This window comes from Mustelus asterias, chromosome 5, assembly GCF_964213995.1.
Source record: "Mustelus asterias chromosome 5, sMusAst1.hap1.1, whole genome shotgun sequence".
In the NCBI taxonomy this organism is placed as follows: Eukaryota; Metazoa; Chordata; class Chondrichthyes; order Carcharhiniformes; family Triakidae; genus Mustelus; species Mustelus asterias.
In genome coordinates, this window is record NC_135805.1 from 131,724,999 (window position 1) to 131,744,472 (window position 19,474).

Sequence of the window (19,474 nt, forward strand, 5' to 3'; positions counted from 1 at the left end):
TATTTTGTTAGGGATCATATCATAAAGCCCAGGGTATGTTATGAAGTTAGACTAAACCCCAACTATTTTTTTTACTTTGGCAACAGTGTGAGGATAGGGACCGTGGCTTTACCGGCTCGCCCCGCCCATTGATGGACGGTATTATTTTCAGGTGGTGTCGGGTTCGCGATCCTCCGTGGGCCCCCGCGATAGCCGGGAGGGTGCAGAGGGGGTGCTGGGTTGAGACTGGCTGCAACAGCAGAGGCCTGACAGATCTCCCTCTCTTTGCATATGTTCAGCTACAGAGGTCTGCACATGTGCAATAGCTCCCTCTGCTAGTTGATCAGGCCTGCTGGCGAGTTAAGCTCCACCCACTGACTCTATCAGCTAGAAACAGTCTAATCCATTTTTCAAGCACAATGTGCAAAAGATAGGGAGTAAACACTCATCCAAAAATGGATCTGCAATTGTCCCATTTCCACACTAGCTGGACACTTAGAGTTTTTCTCGTAAAATTCCACCCATGGCATTTCATCCCGGGTGTAGGAAGCTTTTATCAAAACAAACTTTATTTTAACAATATAGTTTAACTATAATAGAAACATAGAAACATAGAAAAACTACAGCACAAAACAGGCCCTTCGGTCCCACAGGTTGTCCCGAATATATCCCTACCTTTTAGGCCTACCTATAACCCTCCATCCTATTAAGTCCCATGTACTCATCCAGGAGTTTCTTAATAGAAACATAGTCTCTTAATAGAAACATAATGAATGAATTAGCTTAACTTTTACCAATTGAAATACTTAAACATGACCAGATATAATTTTTAACTGCTAATCTATCTCTATTAGTTCCAATTCAAGCAATATTCCACTCATGGGCTTAAATTCTCCAAAATCAGTTAGCAAACAACACATGTGTTTTACTTGTTAACAGTACTAGAACCTTTCAAACGCTTTGAGTGAGAGAGAGAGAGAGACCTCTTGCTTCTTTTAGAACCAGGCAGAAACTGCCTGCTTTTCTGTGTAAGCTTAGCTTCTCCCATTAGCACATGACTCTGTCTCTTGTCAATCAACCTAATCATAACCCGACTCTGAAAACCCAGGGGGAAAACCAAAAATAAATAAAAATGCATTAACTCAGACTAAAATGAATGCCCCATTAGCTAAGGTCCATTATTAGTCTGCATTCTCATCATGTAAGCTGCTTGGTGCAGACAGATCCACACCCTGACAACAGAGCTGAATTTTAAACATACTCCCTCTGAGAAACATGATAAAAACACATTTCTTAATTACACAGCATCATCACAGTTCTCACATTACCATATTGTTGGTAGTTTACAACGCATGGACACATTGAAAAAGTGTTGAGAATTTAAAAGGTGCATCTACATTACCGTAATGTCGGTAATTTATAAGGTACTTCTAGATTTCTGTAATGTTGATAATTTACAATGTGCTCTCAGATTACAGTAAAGTAAGTAATTTACAAGGTATGCTCATGTTACCTTAATGTTGGTAATTTAGAAGTTGCTTTCACATTCACCTAACCTTGGTAATTTACAAGGTGCATTCACATTACCGTAATATTGGTAATTTACGAGGTGCGTTCACACTACTGTAGTGTTTGGAATTTACAAGGTGCATTGACATTACCGTAATGTTGGTAATTAAAATTTCATGTTCACAAATAACATAATTCTGGTAATTAACAAGGTGTGTTCACATTACCATATTGTTGGTGATTAAAAAATATACGTTCATATTACTGTAACATTATTAAATTAGAATCATTGAATCACAGATTGCAGAAGAGGCCCTTCAGCCTATCGAGTCTGCACCGACACACAAGAAACACCTAATTTCCCACTTAATCTCATTTGCCAGCACTTGACCCACCGCCTTGAATGTTATGACATGCCAAGTGCTCATCCAGGTACTTTTTAAAGGATGTGAGGCCACTTGCCTCTGCCACCTTCCCAGGCTGCGCATTCCAGACTGTCACCACCCTCTGGGTATAAAGGTTTTTCCTCACATCTCCCCTAATTCTCCTGCCCTCACCTTGAACCTATGTCCCCTTATGACTGACCCTTCAACTAAATTACAAGGTGCAATCACATAACCATAAAGAATGGTGCAGTGGCACATGGGGCTGGTACGGTGGCACAGTGGTTAGCATTGCTGTCTCACAGCACCAGGGACCCAGATTTGACTCTGGCCTTGGGTCACTGTCTGTGTGGAGTTTGCACATTCTCCCCATGCTTCGTGTCTGCATGGGTTTCCTCTGTGTGCTCCAGTTTCTTCCTGCAGTCCAAAGATGTACAAGTTAGGTGGATTGGCCATGCTAAATTGCTCTTTTGTGTACATTGATGTGCAAGTTAGGTGGATTAGCCATGGTAAATGTGTGGGGTTATGGGGATATTTTGGAGGGGAGGGCCTGTGTGTGAAGATGTTTCACAGAATAAGTGCAGACTCAATGGGCCTGATGGCCTCTTTCTGCACTATAGAAATTTGATTTTTCTATGGGGTCAAAGGCAACATATCCAGTGACTCAAAGATAGGCAGCATTGTAAGCATTGATGGCAGAATCATCAAATTACAGGGATATTGATGGATTAAGTGAAAGGGAAAAACTGTGGTAAATGGCTTTCAGTGTATGCAAAAATAAGGACAGCCACTTTACATCAAAACAGAGTCATTTCTACATAAATGAGCTAGAAACATTGGAAGTTCAAAGATCCTTTGGCGTCCAGATATGAAGATCATTAAAAAATGCCAAGGATGTGATTATAGAAAATAATTAAAAATGCTAATGAAATGTTTGAGTTCAGAAGAATGATGGGGGATCTCATAAAAACCTATAAAATTCGAACAGGACTAGACAGGGTAAATGCAAGAAGGATGTTGCCGATGGTGGGGTGTCCAGAGCCAGGGGTCACAGTCTGAAGATACTGTTTACGACAGAGATGAGGAGAAATTTCTTCACCCAGAGAGTGGCCAACCTATGGAATTTGCTACTACAGAAAGTAGTTGAGGCCAAAACATTGAATGTTTTCAAGATGCAGTTATATATAGCACTTGAGGCGAAGAGAATCCAAGGATAAGAAGGGAATGTGGAATCAAGCTGGATGAACAGCCGTGATCATAATGAATGGCAGAACAGGCTCAAAGGGCTGAGTGGCCTCCTCTTGCTTCTATTTTCTATGTTTCTATGTTGGTAATTTACAAGGTGCATTCACGTTACCATAATGTTGGTAATTTCCTCACCTATATTATTGACAAAGTATCATATTGGACTCAATGTTAATTTTGATCCTGATCCTCCCATCTCCAGATCATAGATAATTTGGAGATGCCAATCATGGTCTTGCAGTAGTCCTGGCACACAGACCCATGTTGAAATTGCCTGGGGAGGTTAACCTGATTTTAGCTGTCTGGGACTCTCTGTGAATATTCTCCCGCCCTACGCTCAGGGCAGGAACTTGGGATTTACCTGCATACTTACCTTGGAAAGGTTACACAGTTTAATACCTGGTCTAACACCAGTGATCCCCTCCCCAGTCACTGCTCCAAGCTGACTTGACTATACCCCGACAATACCCTTCCCACCCCCTATCACACAACGATCTGACCACCCCATGTCTGCCCGACCATCCCCTTGACTACCCAACGAACCTCTCACAACCCCTTTGACTACTCGACTACTTCCTCGACTAGCTGACTAACCCTCCGATTACACAACTACACCCCAAACACCTGATTACTACCCTGAACATCCCCTTGACAACTGCTATCCACTTAATTAACCTCCCTGACCAGACCCAACTACCCTACCTGTTGGCTAACTACCGCCTTGACTACTCAACTACCCCAGACCTAACTGCCCATCAACCCAAATACCTATTCATCTGCCTACCCATTTATCCACCTCCCCCATTAACCACCTCACCAATCTACCCACCCAGCCATCCATTCACCCAGGCACTCACTCAGGCATTCACAAATGCATTCACTTCTTGAAAGACTTTGCCCTTTAAAAACTCACCTGAATTTAGCAGCTACTGTCATGAAAGAAAGTGTGTCTACTACCACGTGATGAGATTGACCCTGTGGGCTCCTGGGGCAGGGGTGGGCCCGGGGGGGGGGGGTTGGTAGGTTTGGAAATTAAGTTGCAACAACTATGGCGAGCAGCTCTGTCAGCAAGGATAGAAAAGACTTATTATCAGACAAGGTCTTGTTGGAGATCAGTAGTTGCATATTCAGGAAAGAGACAAATCTAACTTTGTGTCAGTTTCATAAACATTGCATTCCTGGCCTTGGCCAAAGGATGAAATAAAAACAAGTTGCCATGACAATGACCAAAAAACCAGATATGGTGGCATATTATGCTAATGAAGGAGACGGTTTTCTATTGGATAAGTAAGGGCAAAAAGCTATGCTATGATTGGTGGACTATGAATGCAAATAAAGGATTAGATAGTTGCTTGTTTCTCATTTGCTGTAATGAACTATAACTGCTAATCATCTGTATGAATTAACAGAGCATCAGAGTGAAATTCTCTGGGTCTGTTCTCCTTGCTAGCAAGTAATAAAGCTTGAGTACTCACCATGCTTAACCTCAACTGTGGGAGATACGTGAAGGGGGGGGGGGGGCTCCTTTTAGGGAACTGCATGCCCCCACAGTGTTGCCCCTTGATCATGGTGGCTGCTCCATTTGCAAGAACTCCCCCTGCCCTCAATGATCTCCTGGCATTTCACTGGGGCCTGACTGCAATGTCAGCAACAGCCACCACTCGTGGTGGCATTGCAGAGCTGTTAGCTCTCTGATTAGGTTGGCAGCTCTTGGGATGGGGGGGAGTTGGCAGAGGGATGGCAGAGGGTGTGGGCTGCCATGCTCATTGGAATGACAGCCCCAATAGCCACGTCATTGGCCTCCCCAGGTCCCACTGTTGGAGATCAGGCTCTGCCCTACAACTCAGTAGATAACCTTTCATCAAACCTGAACAAGTCAGAAATGTGATAGTGAAGAGGGTGGGGGGAAAAAAGAGCCAAAAGAGAAGGTCTGTGATAGGAAATTGAAAGATTAATTCACTAAAGGAATGGTGGTAGAGGGCAGAATGGAGGAGTAATGGGACAAGTAAAGGAATGTTACTGTACAAATTTATTTAAGACAAAGATAGACAGGTTCTTGATTGGTAAGGGGATAAAAGATTACGGGAAAAGGGATTGAGAAACTTATCAGCCATGGTTGAATAGCAGAGCACACTGCTAGTTAGCACTGCTGCCTCACAGCGCTCGGGACCCGGGTTCAATTCCCAGCTTGGGTCACTGTCTATGCGGAGTCTGTACGTTCCCCCGTGTCTGCGTCGGTTTCCTCCGGATACTCCGGTTTCCTCCCATAGTCCGAAAGATATGTTGGTGTTGACCACACTAAATTCTCCCTCAGTGTACCCGAACAGGCACCAGAGTGTGGCGACTGGGGGATTTTCACAGTAACTTCACTGCAGTGTTAATGGAAGCCTACTTGTAACTAATAAATAAACTTTTACTTTTCACTTTACTTTGATGGGCCGAATGGCCTAATTCTGCCTCTATGTCTTATGGTCTGTTATAGGTCTTTGAAAAAATATATCCAAAGTGGTTAATTGATGGCTGGCACAGACAGGATGGGTCGAAGGGTCTCTTTATCTGCTGTAAAACTCTATGACCTTAATTGTCAGCCACATTACTGTAATGCACCATGTGAATTATTGCAATCCGATTGCATAAATGTTGGTGTGCAAGAAACTCACCACTCTTTTATTTTCCAAGATTCCCCTGACTAGCTCCTCTTCAGGAGCTATTACTGAGTCTCACCCCACACCCGTCCCCACCCCGAAGAACTTGGCAAAACAGTCAGCATTGCTTCCTTGTGGACTGGAGAACTTTGTGAGCCGGTGTGAATAAGCGGGGTTCTCTCTCAAAATAAAACAAAAGATCATAATCTAGCTGGCTTTGAAATTTTATTTTGCAATTGTCTTCAGGTCTGGAATGCATTTGGAATATTAAATCTATTATTTCTTTCCAGTAATGCTTGCTGTGTGTGTGTGGTTTGCACCATTTGTGAGCGCTGTCCAGGGTAGATGGAGCGGCGAGGCTGACCCTTGAAGCAAAGAGGAAAGGATAGTGCTTAAAAGCCAAGCACCTGAATCTTCTTTTTCTTTTTAAATACTCGGCCTCCATCTCTCTCTCTCTCTCCCTGATGCACCTTGTGTGTTTTAGTTTGTGAAATAATCCCTCCCTTCACACCCTGCTCCTTCTCTCCGCCTGCAGCCAAACGATTCCGCCCCCACTCCCCCCATTCATTCACTCCCTCCCTCTGGTAACTGGCTGATCCTATCCATTTCCACACTGTGCACACACACACACTCACTCCCCGAGGGAAAGCTCCTAGAGTGAGACTCCAGGCTGGATGTAGCAAGCAAAACATTAACATCACTGCACGCCGGCTTCCCAGTCCAGCAGCACGGGTTACTGCTTTGTAAACAGTAATGAACAAATGTATCTTTCTTGTTGGTATCCAGTGGAGATGTGACAATGATTCTTGCCTTCTGTGTGTGTGTGAATGTGTGTGTGGGGGTGAAATAGTTACTGGCTGTATGCCTCTCCTCCCTTCTCTCTAACTGCCCGTCAAATCTAATGTATTCATTCTTACAGGAACGAGTCTACCGGAGCCTGGTCCACTCCGGGATGTAAAACTGTGCTTACCGATGCATCCCATACCAAATGCCTGTGTGATCGTCTGTCGGCATTCGCCATTTTGGCACACCAACCCTCAGAAATAGTAAGTAACCAAGGGGAGAAATAAATAACCTTCATTAATACATCCCCATTTTCTTTGCAACTGTGGCAGATGTGATGAATTGTTCACCCCCCCCCTCCCTGTCTCATCTCTATCCAAAGCGACTGTGGTCTTGCTGCATTTGAATCCTCTTGTCGTATGTTGGATGGGGGGGGGGGGGGTTAATGAATAATTGGATATTGTTTTTACATCCGAGCAGTAATAATAATCTGGGGATAAGGGAGAGGAACTAGTCAATACTTTAGTGGAAATGAAAGCTAAATGGGATTAAGCTGCCTTGATGAGAATGTGCCATTTTTGTTGTTCTTTTTAAAAAATGACTATAGATGTGCCACTGAGAATAAATAGCATCTATTCTTGTTGGGGAGTATCGGTTGTGCATTCGGTTTGAGATCAAAGTGCGGTATTTTAAATGCCTTTGAAAAAGTGGATGAGAAATTCCACCACATTGTAATGAAGACCTCTGTATAGAAATGTGTGTGTGTGTGTGTTGGGGTATGTTTCTTGTACTGAACCCCTACATCCCCCCAGTGAATTGACCATTCACGCCCTGTTTTTTTAATAAAAAAAAGAGAAACTAGCTCGATTTACATATCAGAGAATAAAGAGTCTCGTTGGCCAGCGAGACCTTGTACCTGATTAATCACCCCGTCCAAAAGGCAAGGACAGCAACTCTTTAAATTAAGCAGAGGTTTGTGCGTGTGGGGGAGACTGGGAGAGTAAAATGTGTTTGAGAGCACCTGCCCCTATACTGACTCCTATAGTGAAGTGCATACAAGACGAAGGAGGGGGGAAAGGGTACAGGTCTCATGGTATCTTATGTGTGTGAGGCACCGATAAATGTTACACTGTTCACTTTCAGCCTAGCAGAGGACAAATCGTCCCAAAGGTGCCCGGTTGCGAGGCGGATTTGGCACTTGTTGTTGCATGGCATTTGGTGCTGCCACAACGCTGTTAAAAAGCCAACGGTTTTGCATTGGTATGAATTCCAGTGCCTTTGAGAGAAAGCCCCTGTGAAAGGATGGGGAGGAGGGTGGCTGCTGATCTCTGGCTTTTGATTGAACTACTCTTCACTTTATGAAGATTCAGGGAGTCAAATCCAGGAGCGGGAGCCAGTCTGCTCCATATCTAAATGGATGGTAGTGCCATTGTCATCTCCCATTACCATCTCAGTGCTTGGTGAAATGTATACTGGCCTTCATATATGATGTGTGATTTAAGGAGCCCATATTGGCTTTGGCTTGATTGACACTGGAGTGTTTAATTATGTTGATAAATGTTATGAATATACTTTGGTTATTGGGCCCAGTTGATTTGTGAACAAGTGAGATGCTGGAAATAACTGATGACTGGAGGCAGGACCTGTTGGACATTGCATCGACTGCCTGCATTAATATTACAAGTTGCAAATGGCCTTGCTTTTCATTGAATGGAAGGGCAATGTTGTATCACTTTGCAATTCAAATCCGTTTTAATCTGGTGACACAACCTCTGTCCATAGCCCATCTTTGGAATATAGTAGCCTCTCTGAGGGAGTAAACTTGATCGTAAAATGAAAGTCATGTGGGGAGGGTGGGGGTGCGGGGAAGGAATACATTTTCACCCAAGTTCCAGGGATCCAGGGTTAAAGTTTATTTATTAGTCACAAGTAGGCTTACATTAATGTTGCAATGAAGTCACTGTGAAAATCCCCTAGTCGCCACACTTCAGCGCCTGTTCGGGTACACTGAGGGAGAATTTAGCATGGCCAATGCACACCTTTCGGATTGCAGGAGGAAACCGAAGCACCAGGAGAAAGCCCACACAGACACGAGAAGAATATGCAGACTCCACACTGACAGTGACCCAAGCCAGGAATTGAAGCCGGGTGCCTGGCGCTGTGAGACAGCAGTGCTAACCACTGTCACCGTGAACTGTTGGAAATGTTCCATTTTGTACCCATTGTATTTTCCTGGGAATACCACTTGGAGATAAATATTGGATTGCCTATTTACAATATTGATAGGGAGCAGTATTGACATGAACTATTTGCTGCTCCTCCCTATCCATTGACTTCTTCACCATTTCTTACGCCTCCCTTTCTGAGCTGCTGTGTGGGCCCCTTCACTTTTGTGACAACATTTCTTCACTTTTCACAAAGAGCCCAAACACATAAAGTTTCCATTTTGTTTTTTTAAAAATATTCCTTTACATTCCTAACTATTTTGTTGTGTTACAGACATAGGTTCCCTTCCCTTATCACCCATAATCAGTGTATTTTACTGAGAAGGAAGGTATGGGTGTTTTCTAACCCCCCTGAGTGAACACTCACTTTGAATAACAAGCAACAAGCTTTCTGTGGCTTTAAATAAGGAAGTTTGTTTATTTACGTGTTCTCCCCCAAAAATCTAATGCTGTGTCACTCGCTCACCACTCTCATACATACTTGGGGCAAAATAGAGTTAAAGAGCATAGTGCACTTTTACAAGCTAAAAACAAAGGAATGGTTTGTAAGTCACGTGATTGGCTCATCTCAATGCAGGCCTGGTGCAGAGGAGACTCGCTTGAAGTGTAGCTAGGTGATTGCAATAACCAAAGCTGTATATCAAAGTCGTATTCCCTCAAAGAGGTGGATTTTCTGCAGGTCATGCACTCATTACCATGAGGTTGGTTTTCTGTACTCGAGGACTTGAAAAGGAACAGGCTTGGAGACTTTTTGGTGTTGCAGCCCTCAATTTTCACCCATAGATGTTACTACCTTTGCTGCTTTTTTTTTTTGCTGTGTTTACAGACCTTTTAGTATTTGAGGGTAATAAGATTTGTTATCTGTGGCCAGTTTTGGTCATGGAACCTTATGATCAACAGGTCTATTGTCCACCCAGAATGATTTGAAGTTGGAAGCTACTGTCACACAATGAGGACAGGATGGTGGATATTGATACCTACTTGTGATGAACTGGTTTCTCTATAGATGTCAGTTTATTATGTTTCAATCTCAGAGACAGTAGGTCTGAGTGTCTAAAGATTTTGTTGAATTTTGGGTAAATCCACAAACAACAGGAGGCGTGAATTCCATAAGTAGTTCTTTCGTGGTATGTCCATCCGAGGGGAGAGGGCACCCCACCCATGGCCATTCAATTAGGAACTTCCCGGAGACTTGAGGTAGATCTGAAAAACACCACCTGACCTTCAGCAGCCATCTTAGCAATCTTTTACTGTCCATATTTAAAAGAAAGGGCAGTTCTTGAAGATTCTATACTGAATGCAGTCCACGTTTAAAGTTATGAACATGACATGTCTTTACTGAGCATGACAACAATGTAAATGCCAATCATTCTTGTCACTCATTCATGTTTGTACTTTTGTTAGATATTCTTAAAAGAAGGAAAACCCTGCACAGAAAGTAGAAAATATTTATATTCCAGTCTGGACACCTATGCCAATAAAACTGTGACTACTGGAAGAAGATCCACTTGTTTTCCTTTATCCCTGCAGGAGATATCATCATGAGCAATGAAATAAGGCAGTATTTGGCAGCTCAGCCCACGTAGGGAGCACTCCCAGAAAGAAGGTTGTCGATTCAAGCCCCACTCAGGATTTCACATAACTCAGGCTGGGAGTGACCTGTGATGCTAGATGAACACCAAAACTGCACACAGTACTCCTGATGTGGCCTCACCAATGCCCTATGCAATTGCAGTGAAACATCCCCATTCCTATACTCAAATCATCACGCTATGAAGGCCTGCATACCATTTGTGGTGTCATATCTGTTAGTTTGTTGTTTGAGGTTTTTTCTGGGACCTGGAGCTTGCGATGGTGTGTTTGTAGTAATATTGCCTCATGAGCGCTCAAAGCCTGTTTTGGAGCACTGAGACCTGTTGTTATGAGCAACGCGAGGTATATGCTAAATGGTGGAACCTTCCTCCCAATAACACCTCAAAGTTTGTGGTGTGAAATTGCGTACCGAAGCAAGACAAAGACCAGGATTTTCCAGCCCCCCGCCCCGCTCAGGCATGTTTTCCCATGACGGAGGTGGCTTGACATTGAATGTCAGCAGAATCTTCCAGTCACATCAAAGACTACTGCATTTTGCTTGGCTCATCCGCCGTGCCGCAGGGGGTTACCTTCGGTGGGATGGGAAGATCCCGCTGGCAGGAACGGCTGGAAAATCCTGCCCAAGAACTCAGATACCCTGATCTTGATTGGCACTGTAAGGTAATGGGGGAGTGCTGCACTGTTGAAGGTGCTGTGCTTCAGATGCCAACATTAACAATAATAAGTTAAGTTTTAAGTTCAATTTGTTTATTAGTGTCACAAGTAGACTTACATTAACACTGCATTGAAGTTACTGTAAAAATCCCCGAGTCACCACACTCCGGCACCTGTTCGAGTACACTGAGGGAGAATTTAGCATGGCCAATGCACCTAACCAGCACGTCTTTCAGACTGTGGGAGGAAACCAGAGCACGCGGAGGAAACCCACGCAGACATGGGGAGAAGATGCAGACTCTGCACAGACAGTGACCCAAGCTGGGAAGCGGACATGGGCCCCTGGCGCTGTGAGGTAGCAGTGCTAACCACCATGCCACCGTGCCGCCAGTGTTGCATTTATATAGAGCCCTTAATGTAGTAAATAATTCCAAGTCACTTCACAGGAGTATTATCAAACAAAATCTGACAGTGAACCACAAAAAGAGTGTGCAGGAGCTTGGTTCGAGAGGGAAGTTTCAAGAAGAATCTGAAAGGAAGGTGAGAGCAATAGGGCGATTTAAGTGGATGGAGGGTGGGTGGGTGGAGTTCCAGAGGCTGGAGATCAGGGGATGTGTACAAGGCTAGAACTGGAGGAATATAATGGTCTCACAGAGTTTATTAGGCCTGGAGGGAGAGGTTACAGAGATAGATAGGGATCAGACCGTGAAAGAACCTGGAAACCAGGATGAGAATTGAATCAAGGTCTTCACTGTCCCTTCAGACTGGTTCTTAAACAAAGCTGGGCATTGTTCTGTGAAAGCACAATGAGTTGCCCAGTGCTCTGACATGCAGTCCTCCCTGAAAAACATCACTGGCGGAAACATATTGGGTCAAGTTTTACCATCCCATCCACCACGGGAATGGGAGCGAATGAAGGGCGGACAATGGAAAGATCTGTTGCCTCAGACGGGACAGGGCGAGCGCAGCCAGAAAATCCCGCATTGAGTGGCCATTCATTGCAGGCCTGGATGTGGAATCTGGTGCTGTTGAAAATGAATGCTGCGTTTGCCTACACAACAAATGTAACTAAGTTTTAAAGTAAATGATGTGATTTGAGGCGATGGTAAGTTGCTGCATAAAGGCAAGCTGCCTTTTTATTTCTATACAGTCAATGCCACATTGAACACCCACTATCACAAGTGTTTAGTGTGGGAAGCTACTCTCATTTTTGCTTCCTCGATATGTACAAAATGTCCCACACACAATCTATTCCAAAATTGAGATCAAAACGCCTGTTTCTAATGGGACTGACTTTAGAAACTGTGACAGTATTTTTTGTCACACGCTATAGAGTTAGTCCATTCTTTTTGGATCACCAATCACCAGTGCAATTGGTGGGCATATGAGACGTGCCATGCATATGGGCAGCAGGGTGGTTAGCACTGCTCCGTCACAGTGCCAGGGACCCAAGATCAATTCTGGCCTCGGGTGACTGCCTGTGTGGAGTTTCCACATGCTCCCCATGTCGGTGTGGGTTTCCTCCGGATGCTCCGGTTTCCTCCCACAGTCCAAAGATGTGCGGGTTAGGTGGATTGGCCCCTTTGTGTTAGGGAGACTGGGTAGGGTAAATGTGTGAAGTTTTGGGGGAAGGGCCTGGGTGGGATTGTGGTCGGTGCAGACTCGATGGGCTGAATGGCCTCCTTCTGCGCTGTATGATTCTACATCAATCAGTGTTTCTTTTCATATATTATCAAGAATCTATCTTTTATTTTCTTTACCCAAAACTAATGAGGAACTTCCACTGTCACACCTCTTGTTCATCCTCATAGATAGTTCTTAGTTTGAATACAGTAATATATTTATTCTTTTGGAGGGGTAGATGAACTGGTGTAAGCTTGGCTTGGTTTGAGGCCTTCTCACCTTTTGAGTCAGAAGACTGCAATGACCTCGACTGATACTTCAGTGTAGAAGTGAGGGAGCCTTTCACAAGAGGCTTTAAGCCAAGGCCTGATGTTCCCTAGGTGTATGGAATATATCCCATGACATGACTTGGAGAAGAGGAGGTCTATCTTTCAGGGCTGCCAACACTGGTTTATCATTGTGTACTACCAGTGGGATCTTGCTTTGTGCATATTTTCTCAATGCTTGCCTATGTGATGTGAGTGACTGCATTTCACTGATGGCTAGACAATGCTTCCTGAGGCTGTGAGAGATAGCTAGTTGAATTGCCAGTAATGAGTATATATACCTGTGATTTCAGAGGCGTCACAGAAACAATAGTACAAGATAACGGAAGAAGATAATTTGCCTAGTAATCAGGCTATCGTGTCCATCAAACAAAGTAGATAACCCACAGCTTTTTTTTATTTGTTCAAGGGCTATCAGCAGCACTAATAAAGTCAGTATTTGTTGTCTATTCCGAGTTGCCCTTGAGAAGGTGGTGGTGAGCCACTGCTGCAGTCCATGTGGTGTAGGTACATCCACAATGCTGTTAGGGAGGGAGTTCCAAGATTTTGACCCAGTGACAGTGAAGGAACAGCGATATATTTCCAAGTCAGGATGGTGCGTGATTTGGAGGGGAGCTTCCAGGTGGTGGCATCCCCAGATATCTGCTGCCCTTGTCCTTCTAGATGGTGGAGGTTGTGGGTTTGGAAAGTGCTGTCTAAGGAGCCTTGGTGAGTTCCTGCAGTGCATCTTGTAGATGGTACACACGGCTGCCACTGTTGATCAGTGGCAGAGGGAGTGAATGTTTAAGGTGGCCAATCCAGCAGGATGTTTGGTCTTGGATGGTGAGCTTCCTGAGTATTGTTGGAGCTGCACTTATCCAGGCAAGTGGGGAGAATTCCATCACACTCCTGACTGGTGCCTTGCAGGTGGCTTTAGGGAGTAAGGGGGTGAGTTACTCATCGCAGAATTCCCTGTCTTTGACTTGTTCTTGGAGCTAGAGTTTATGTGGGTGGTTCAATTCAGTTTTTGGCCAATCGGGTGATTCAATAATGGTGATGATGGTTGAATGCAAAGGAGACATGGTTAGATTCTCTCTTGTGGGAGATGGTCATTGGCTGGCACTGTTGTGGCGTGAATATCATTTTCCACATATCAGTTCAATCTTGAATGTTGTCCAGATGGTGTTGCATTTGGATATGGACTGCTTCAGTATCTGAGGAGTTGTGAATGGTGCTGAACATTGTGCAGTTATCAGTGAACATCCCCACTTCTGACCTTATGATGGAGGTAAAGTCATTGATGAGACAGCTGAAGATGGTCAGGCCTAAGACACTACCCTGAGGAGCTCCTGGTGTGATGTCCTAGAAATGAAATGGTTGACCTCTAACAACCAAAATCATATTTTCTTGGTATAGTTATGACTCGTAGCTGAGTCCCACTAACTTGAGTTTTGCTAGGGTTCCTTGATGCCACACTCTGTCAATACTGCTTTGATGTCAAGGGCAATCACTCTCACCTCACTTCTGGAGTTTTTCTATCCAAGGTATATTGAGGACCCAAGTGTTTTCCAGTGTGGGACAATGACGAGGCAATGGATGAATCTTTAGGTTAATGGATAAATTTATACAACATATACTGTGTGTAAATTTCAAACATTTTTGTGTTTTTTTTGTACTGCCATCTGCATCGTTTTGTCTGCAAACAAAATTGAAATATCAAGTTTGAAAAGTGTTGTTTGAGCAATTCTTGTGCAGTGAATGGTAGGACGCTAGGAAGGACAGAGAACCAGTGGGACCTTGGGGTACATATCCATAGATCCCTGAAGGCAACAGTACCGGTAAATAAACTGGTTCAGAAGGCAAATGTGATAGTTGCCTTTATTAGCCAAGGCATAGAATATAAGATCAGGGAGGGTTTGATGGAGCTGTGTAAAATGCTAGTTAGGTCACAGCCAGAGTACTATGTGAAGTTCTGCTCATCATATTATAAGAAGCATGTGCTTGCACTAGAGAGGGTGCAGAGGAGACTCTCCAGGAGGTTGGCTGGGCTGGAGTTTTCCTCAGAGTAGAGAATGCTGAAGGGGGACCTCATCGAGGTGTACAAAATTATGAGGGACATAGGTAGGGTAGATATACCTACCTATACCTATTTTGGTAGATAGAAGGAATCTTTTCCCCTGAGTAGAGTGGCCAATAACCAGCAAGCATAGATTTTGGGTTAGCGGCAAGAGATTTAGAGGGGATTTGAGGAGAAATTTCTCCATCCAGCGGGTGGTGGAAAGTAACATAGCATATGGACCAAGTGCTGGAAAATGAATTAGAATAGAATAGGTGCTTGATGGTCAGTGCAGACATGATGGGCTGATGAACCTTCTTTTGTGCTGTAAAACTCTGTGACCATAACCTTTGAACTTACTCACAATTGATGGAGAGCAAAGTAGTCCAACACATCCAGAGGTCCATTAAGCATCATTTAATGAAATAGACAATGGTCCTGCCATCAATTCCAGGGTCTATTGGAGTCGCTGAGATAAACGTTCCCCAAAAACTCCTTTAAATTCTGAAGTTTTTGGCTCCACTTATTAGTATATATATTTTCAGATATTTGAGACTTAATTTGGAAGAATAATCAACAACTATCACCTTAGACGGAGTGGAGGCAAAGGCTTTTTCAATTTTAAAATTGAGCAGCTCAAGCTCCATTTATGACGTGGCGAAGATGAACTTCCATGAAGTGTCAATGGCTAAGCTCTCTGAATCAATTTAGAAAGATTTACATTTTTGTTCCAATGCTCCATTATGAAGTTAAACTCTTTGGTGTCCAGTTTGACTGGGGTTTAAAATAATCATTTCTCGCTGCTTTGTGTAAAGCATTGCGACCAAACCACTTCTAAATCTATTTTCTGTGATGTAGCCTTCTGGAATTGACCAGATCTGAGACTTGGAGCTGGACTTTCACTCCTATAGTAGGAAAAACAAGTGTGGAAATTTCCAGGTTCATATTTCATATTTTAAATTTAAATTTTTATTATTTTAATTTATTTTAAATTAAAATTTTTAATTATTTAAATAAATTTCATATTCAGCTTATTACTATCCCACCCTTTGTCCTGACACCATCCATGCCAACTCATCCAGTATCCACCATGGGCAGACCACAGGAACCATGTTGAGACAAAATAAAATTCTCCCATTTGGGAGAATGTGCCTAATCTGACATGATTTTCTTTTGGGGGGGGGGGGGGGGGCGGGGGGCTGGAAGGACCATTGGGGAGGTGCAGGATGGAGTTGGATCTGCTGCCACCACCATTCCTCCTCCCCCCCCCCCCCCCCCCCCCCCCCGGCTCCAAATCCAGGCAAGAGGCTGCTGAGTGCCCAAACAGATTGCCCTCAGTTCCCTACAGGTCTCACAGTCCATCATTTCCACTTCCATTCCTCATGCTAACCCATCCCTTCAGCCACTATGGCCCATTATAGTCCCCATGCCAATTTATTACTATCCCACCCTTTGCCCTGACACCATCCATGCCAACTCATCCAGTATCATCCAGTACCCGAACCCAGGAACCTGGGTTCGATTCCCGGCTTGGGTCACTGTCTGTGTGGAGTTTGCACATTCTCCTCATGTCTGTGTGGGTTTCCTCCGGGTGCTCCGGTTCCCTCCCACAGTCCAAAGATGTGCGGGTTAGGTTGATTGGCCATGCTAAAAATTGCCCGTAGTGTCCTGGGATGTGTAGGTTAGAGGGATTAGTGGGTAAATATGTAGGGATATGGGGGTAGGGCCTGGGTGGGATTGTGGTCGGTGCAGACTCGATGGGCCGAATGGCCTCTTTCTGTACTGTAGGGTTTCTATGATTTCTATGATTCTATCCACCATGGGCAGACCACAGGAACCATGTTGAGACAAAATAAAACAGAGGTCTAAATATATATTACACCCTTCATTATTTAAAAAAAAAACCTCCCATCTATTCAAAGCATTTAATCCCCTCAAATACTTAATGCCTTTTAAAAACAAACAGACCTGTATTTACAACCCCATATCAAAACCGCTAATCCTTTAATAACCTCTTTGATCTGTCAATCAAAACATGCGTTGTCAATCAAACCATGAACTAGGACACCCCCCACCCCCACCATGAGATAGTTGCAAGGATTTGGGAAGTGTCCAAGCGTAAATAATGAAATAATGATAGCTGTTAGGATAATGTCAACTAATGACAGCCAAGTGGTTAGTACTGCTGCCTCACAGCTTGAGGAACCTGGGTTCGATTCCCGGCTTGGGTCACTGCCTGTGTGGAGCTTGTACATTCTCCCCATGTCTGTGTGTGTTTCCTCCGGGAGCTCCGGTTTCCTCGCACAGTCCAAAGATGTGCAGGTTAGGTGCATTGGCCATGCTAAATTGCCCCTTAGTGTCCTGGGATGCCTCGATTAGAGGGATTAGCGGGGTAAATATGTGGGGTTACAGGGATAGGGCCTGGGTATGATTGTTGTCACTGCAGACTCGATGGGCCTGAATGGCCTCCTTCTGTAGGAATTCTGTGATAACAGGTTCATTTTAAACTCTCACTGACAGAAACAGCCTTTAGTTATTTTATTTATTAACGGGCTGGGGATTTAAATTATTTCAGAGTTTGCTAGTTCTACATACCGTATCTGATGTGTGAGCATTTACTTCCATTCCACAAGTTTGTGAATCCTGCATTTGGGGTTTAATGGTGCAGGGAAAACATGATCTGCTTGAATTCAGCGTTGAGTTTGAAAGGCCCTACCAAGCTTGGATTTTCCTCGTATGTGATTCATCCCCTCCTTGTCCCGTCCCGCACCCCCTGCTTCCACTACCAGTGAGAATGAGACCTGTTGGAAATGGAAGTGGAACTTCTGAATCTGGGTCTCACCGATCATTTTTAAAGGTCCATTGTGTCTCCGTGACTCTGCAAAAATCTGACCATTGGCATCAAATGCTTGCTGCTCATTTAATTATTCCACAAAAGCAATTTCCCACGTTATTATCAATTTCTCAATTTCATAATCTCAGACTAAAGAAGGACTGGCATTTATATACCCCCCCTTATGACCTCAAGATACAGCCAATTAAATACTTTTGAAAGTTTTTACAGTTTATTTATTAGTGTCACAAGTAAGCTTACATTAACACTGCAATGAAGTTACTGTGAAAATACCCTAGTCGCTACACTCCCGGAGAAAGCCCATGTAGACAGGGGAAGAACATGCAGACTCCACACAGATAGTGCCCTAAGCTGAGAATCAAACCCCAGACCCTGGCACTGTGAGGCAGTAGCGCTAACCACTGTGAAAGTGAGGCAGCGAATCCTTGTACAAGTTCCAACGAGCAGCACTGTGATAATGAGCTGATAACCTGTTTTAGCGATGCTGAGTAAGGGATAAATATAAGACAGGAGAGGATTAAGTATTGATCGTGGCATTCGAGATAATCTCCCCTCCCCTGCTCTTCTGTCTTATATTGCCATGAAATCCTTGCCGTCCAGGGCAGGTGAAACCTCGGTTCAGTGTTGCCTACAAGTTACCGCACCTCTGACAGTGTAGCATTGCCTCAGATCTTCCTGCTCAAGTCTCTGGAATAGGATTTGAAGCTTCCATCTTCTCATTCAAAGGTGAGGGTTTTTATCACCTGAGTCATGACAGTTGTAGTCATGTGATTGAGAGAGTCAGAATCTGAGTCAATTTTTTGATTTGATTTATTACAGTATTAGTACACAGTGAAAAGTATTGTTTCTTGCATGCTATACAGACAAAGCATACTGTTCATAGAGAAGGAAAGGAGAGAGTGCTGAATGTGGTGTTACAGTCATAGCTAAGATGTAGAGAAAGATCAACTTAATGCGAGGTAAGTCCATTCAAAAGTCTGATGGCAGCAGGAAAGAAGCTGTTCTACAGTCGGTTGGTACATGACCTCAGAATTTTGTATCTTTTTCCCGACGGAAGAAAGTGGAAGAGCGTATGTCCGGAGTGTGTGGGGTCCTTGATTATGCTTAATTATTTTGGGGAATGTAGCTTGCTTTTCAAAATTAACACCAACTTTTTGCAGAAGTTTCATATTTAGATTCACTGGTGTTTGAATTTGACGGAGCGATGCATGAATATACAAAGAGCCACACATGCGAATGGAGTGACAATTTTAAATTATTCACTTGTGTGAGATTGCCAAGGGAAGTAGGGGTGGAAATTGCAGATGCAATGGCCCTAATCTCTCAATCCTCCTTGTTCAAAAAAAAGGTTGTAAGGATAGCCCCAGCAATTACAGACCAAGCCGTTTAAATTCGGGAGGTGAGGCGGGGGGTGGGGAGAGGGGGGGTGGGTGGGAAAGCTTCAGGAAACAATTACTTGGAATACAGTTAGTAGTTTCACGTGAGTTGATTAGGAAGAGCCAACATGGATTTCTAAAGGGGAAATCATGTTTAACCAACCTGCGTGAGTTTTCTGAGGTGATAACAGAAACGGTTGATGTAAGTAATGTGATATACATGGACTTTCAGGAGGCATTTGAT

At 43.9% G+C, this 19,474-nt stretch overlaps 1 protein-coding gene across 1 annotated transcript in view; it reads left to right on the top strand.

Moving 5' to 3' along the window:
- The window catches only part of adgrb3 (adhesion G protein-coupled receptor B3), an 840,122-nt gene that overhangs the window by 642,692 nt on the left and 177,956 nt on the right, over window positions 1-19,474 (top strand). The window contains exon 18 of the mRNA XM_078213595.1: window positions 6,681-6,807. Within this exon, the coding sequence (XP_078069721.1) occupies window positions 6,681-6,807 (127 nt within the window). The remainder of the gene's footprint in view (window positions 1-6,680; window positions 6,808-19,474) is intronic.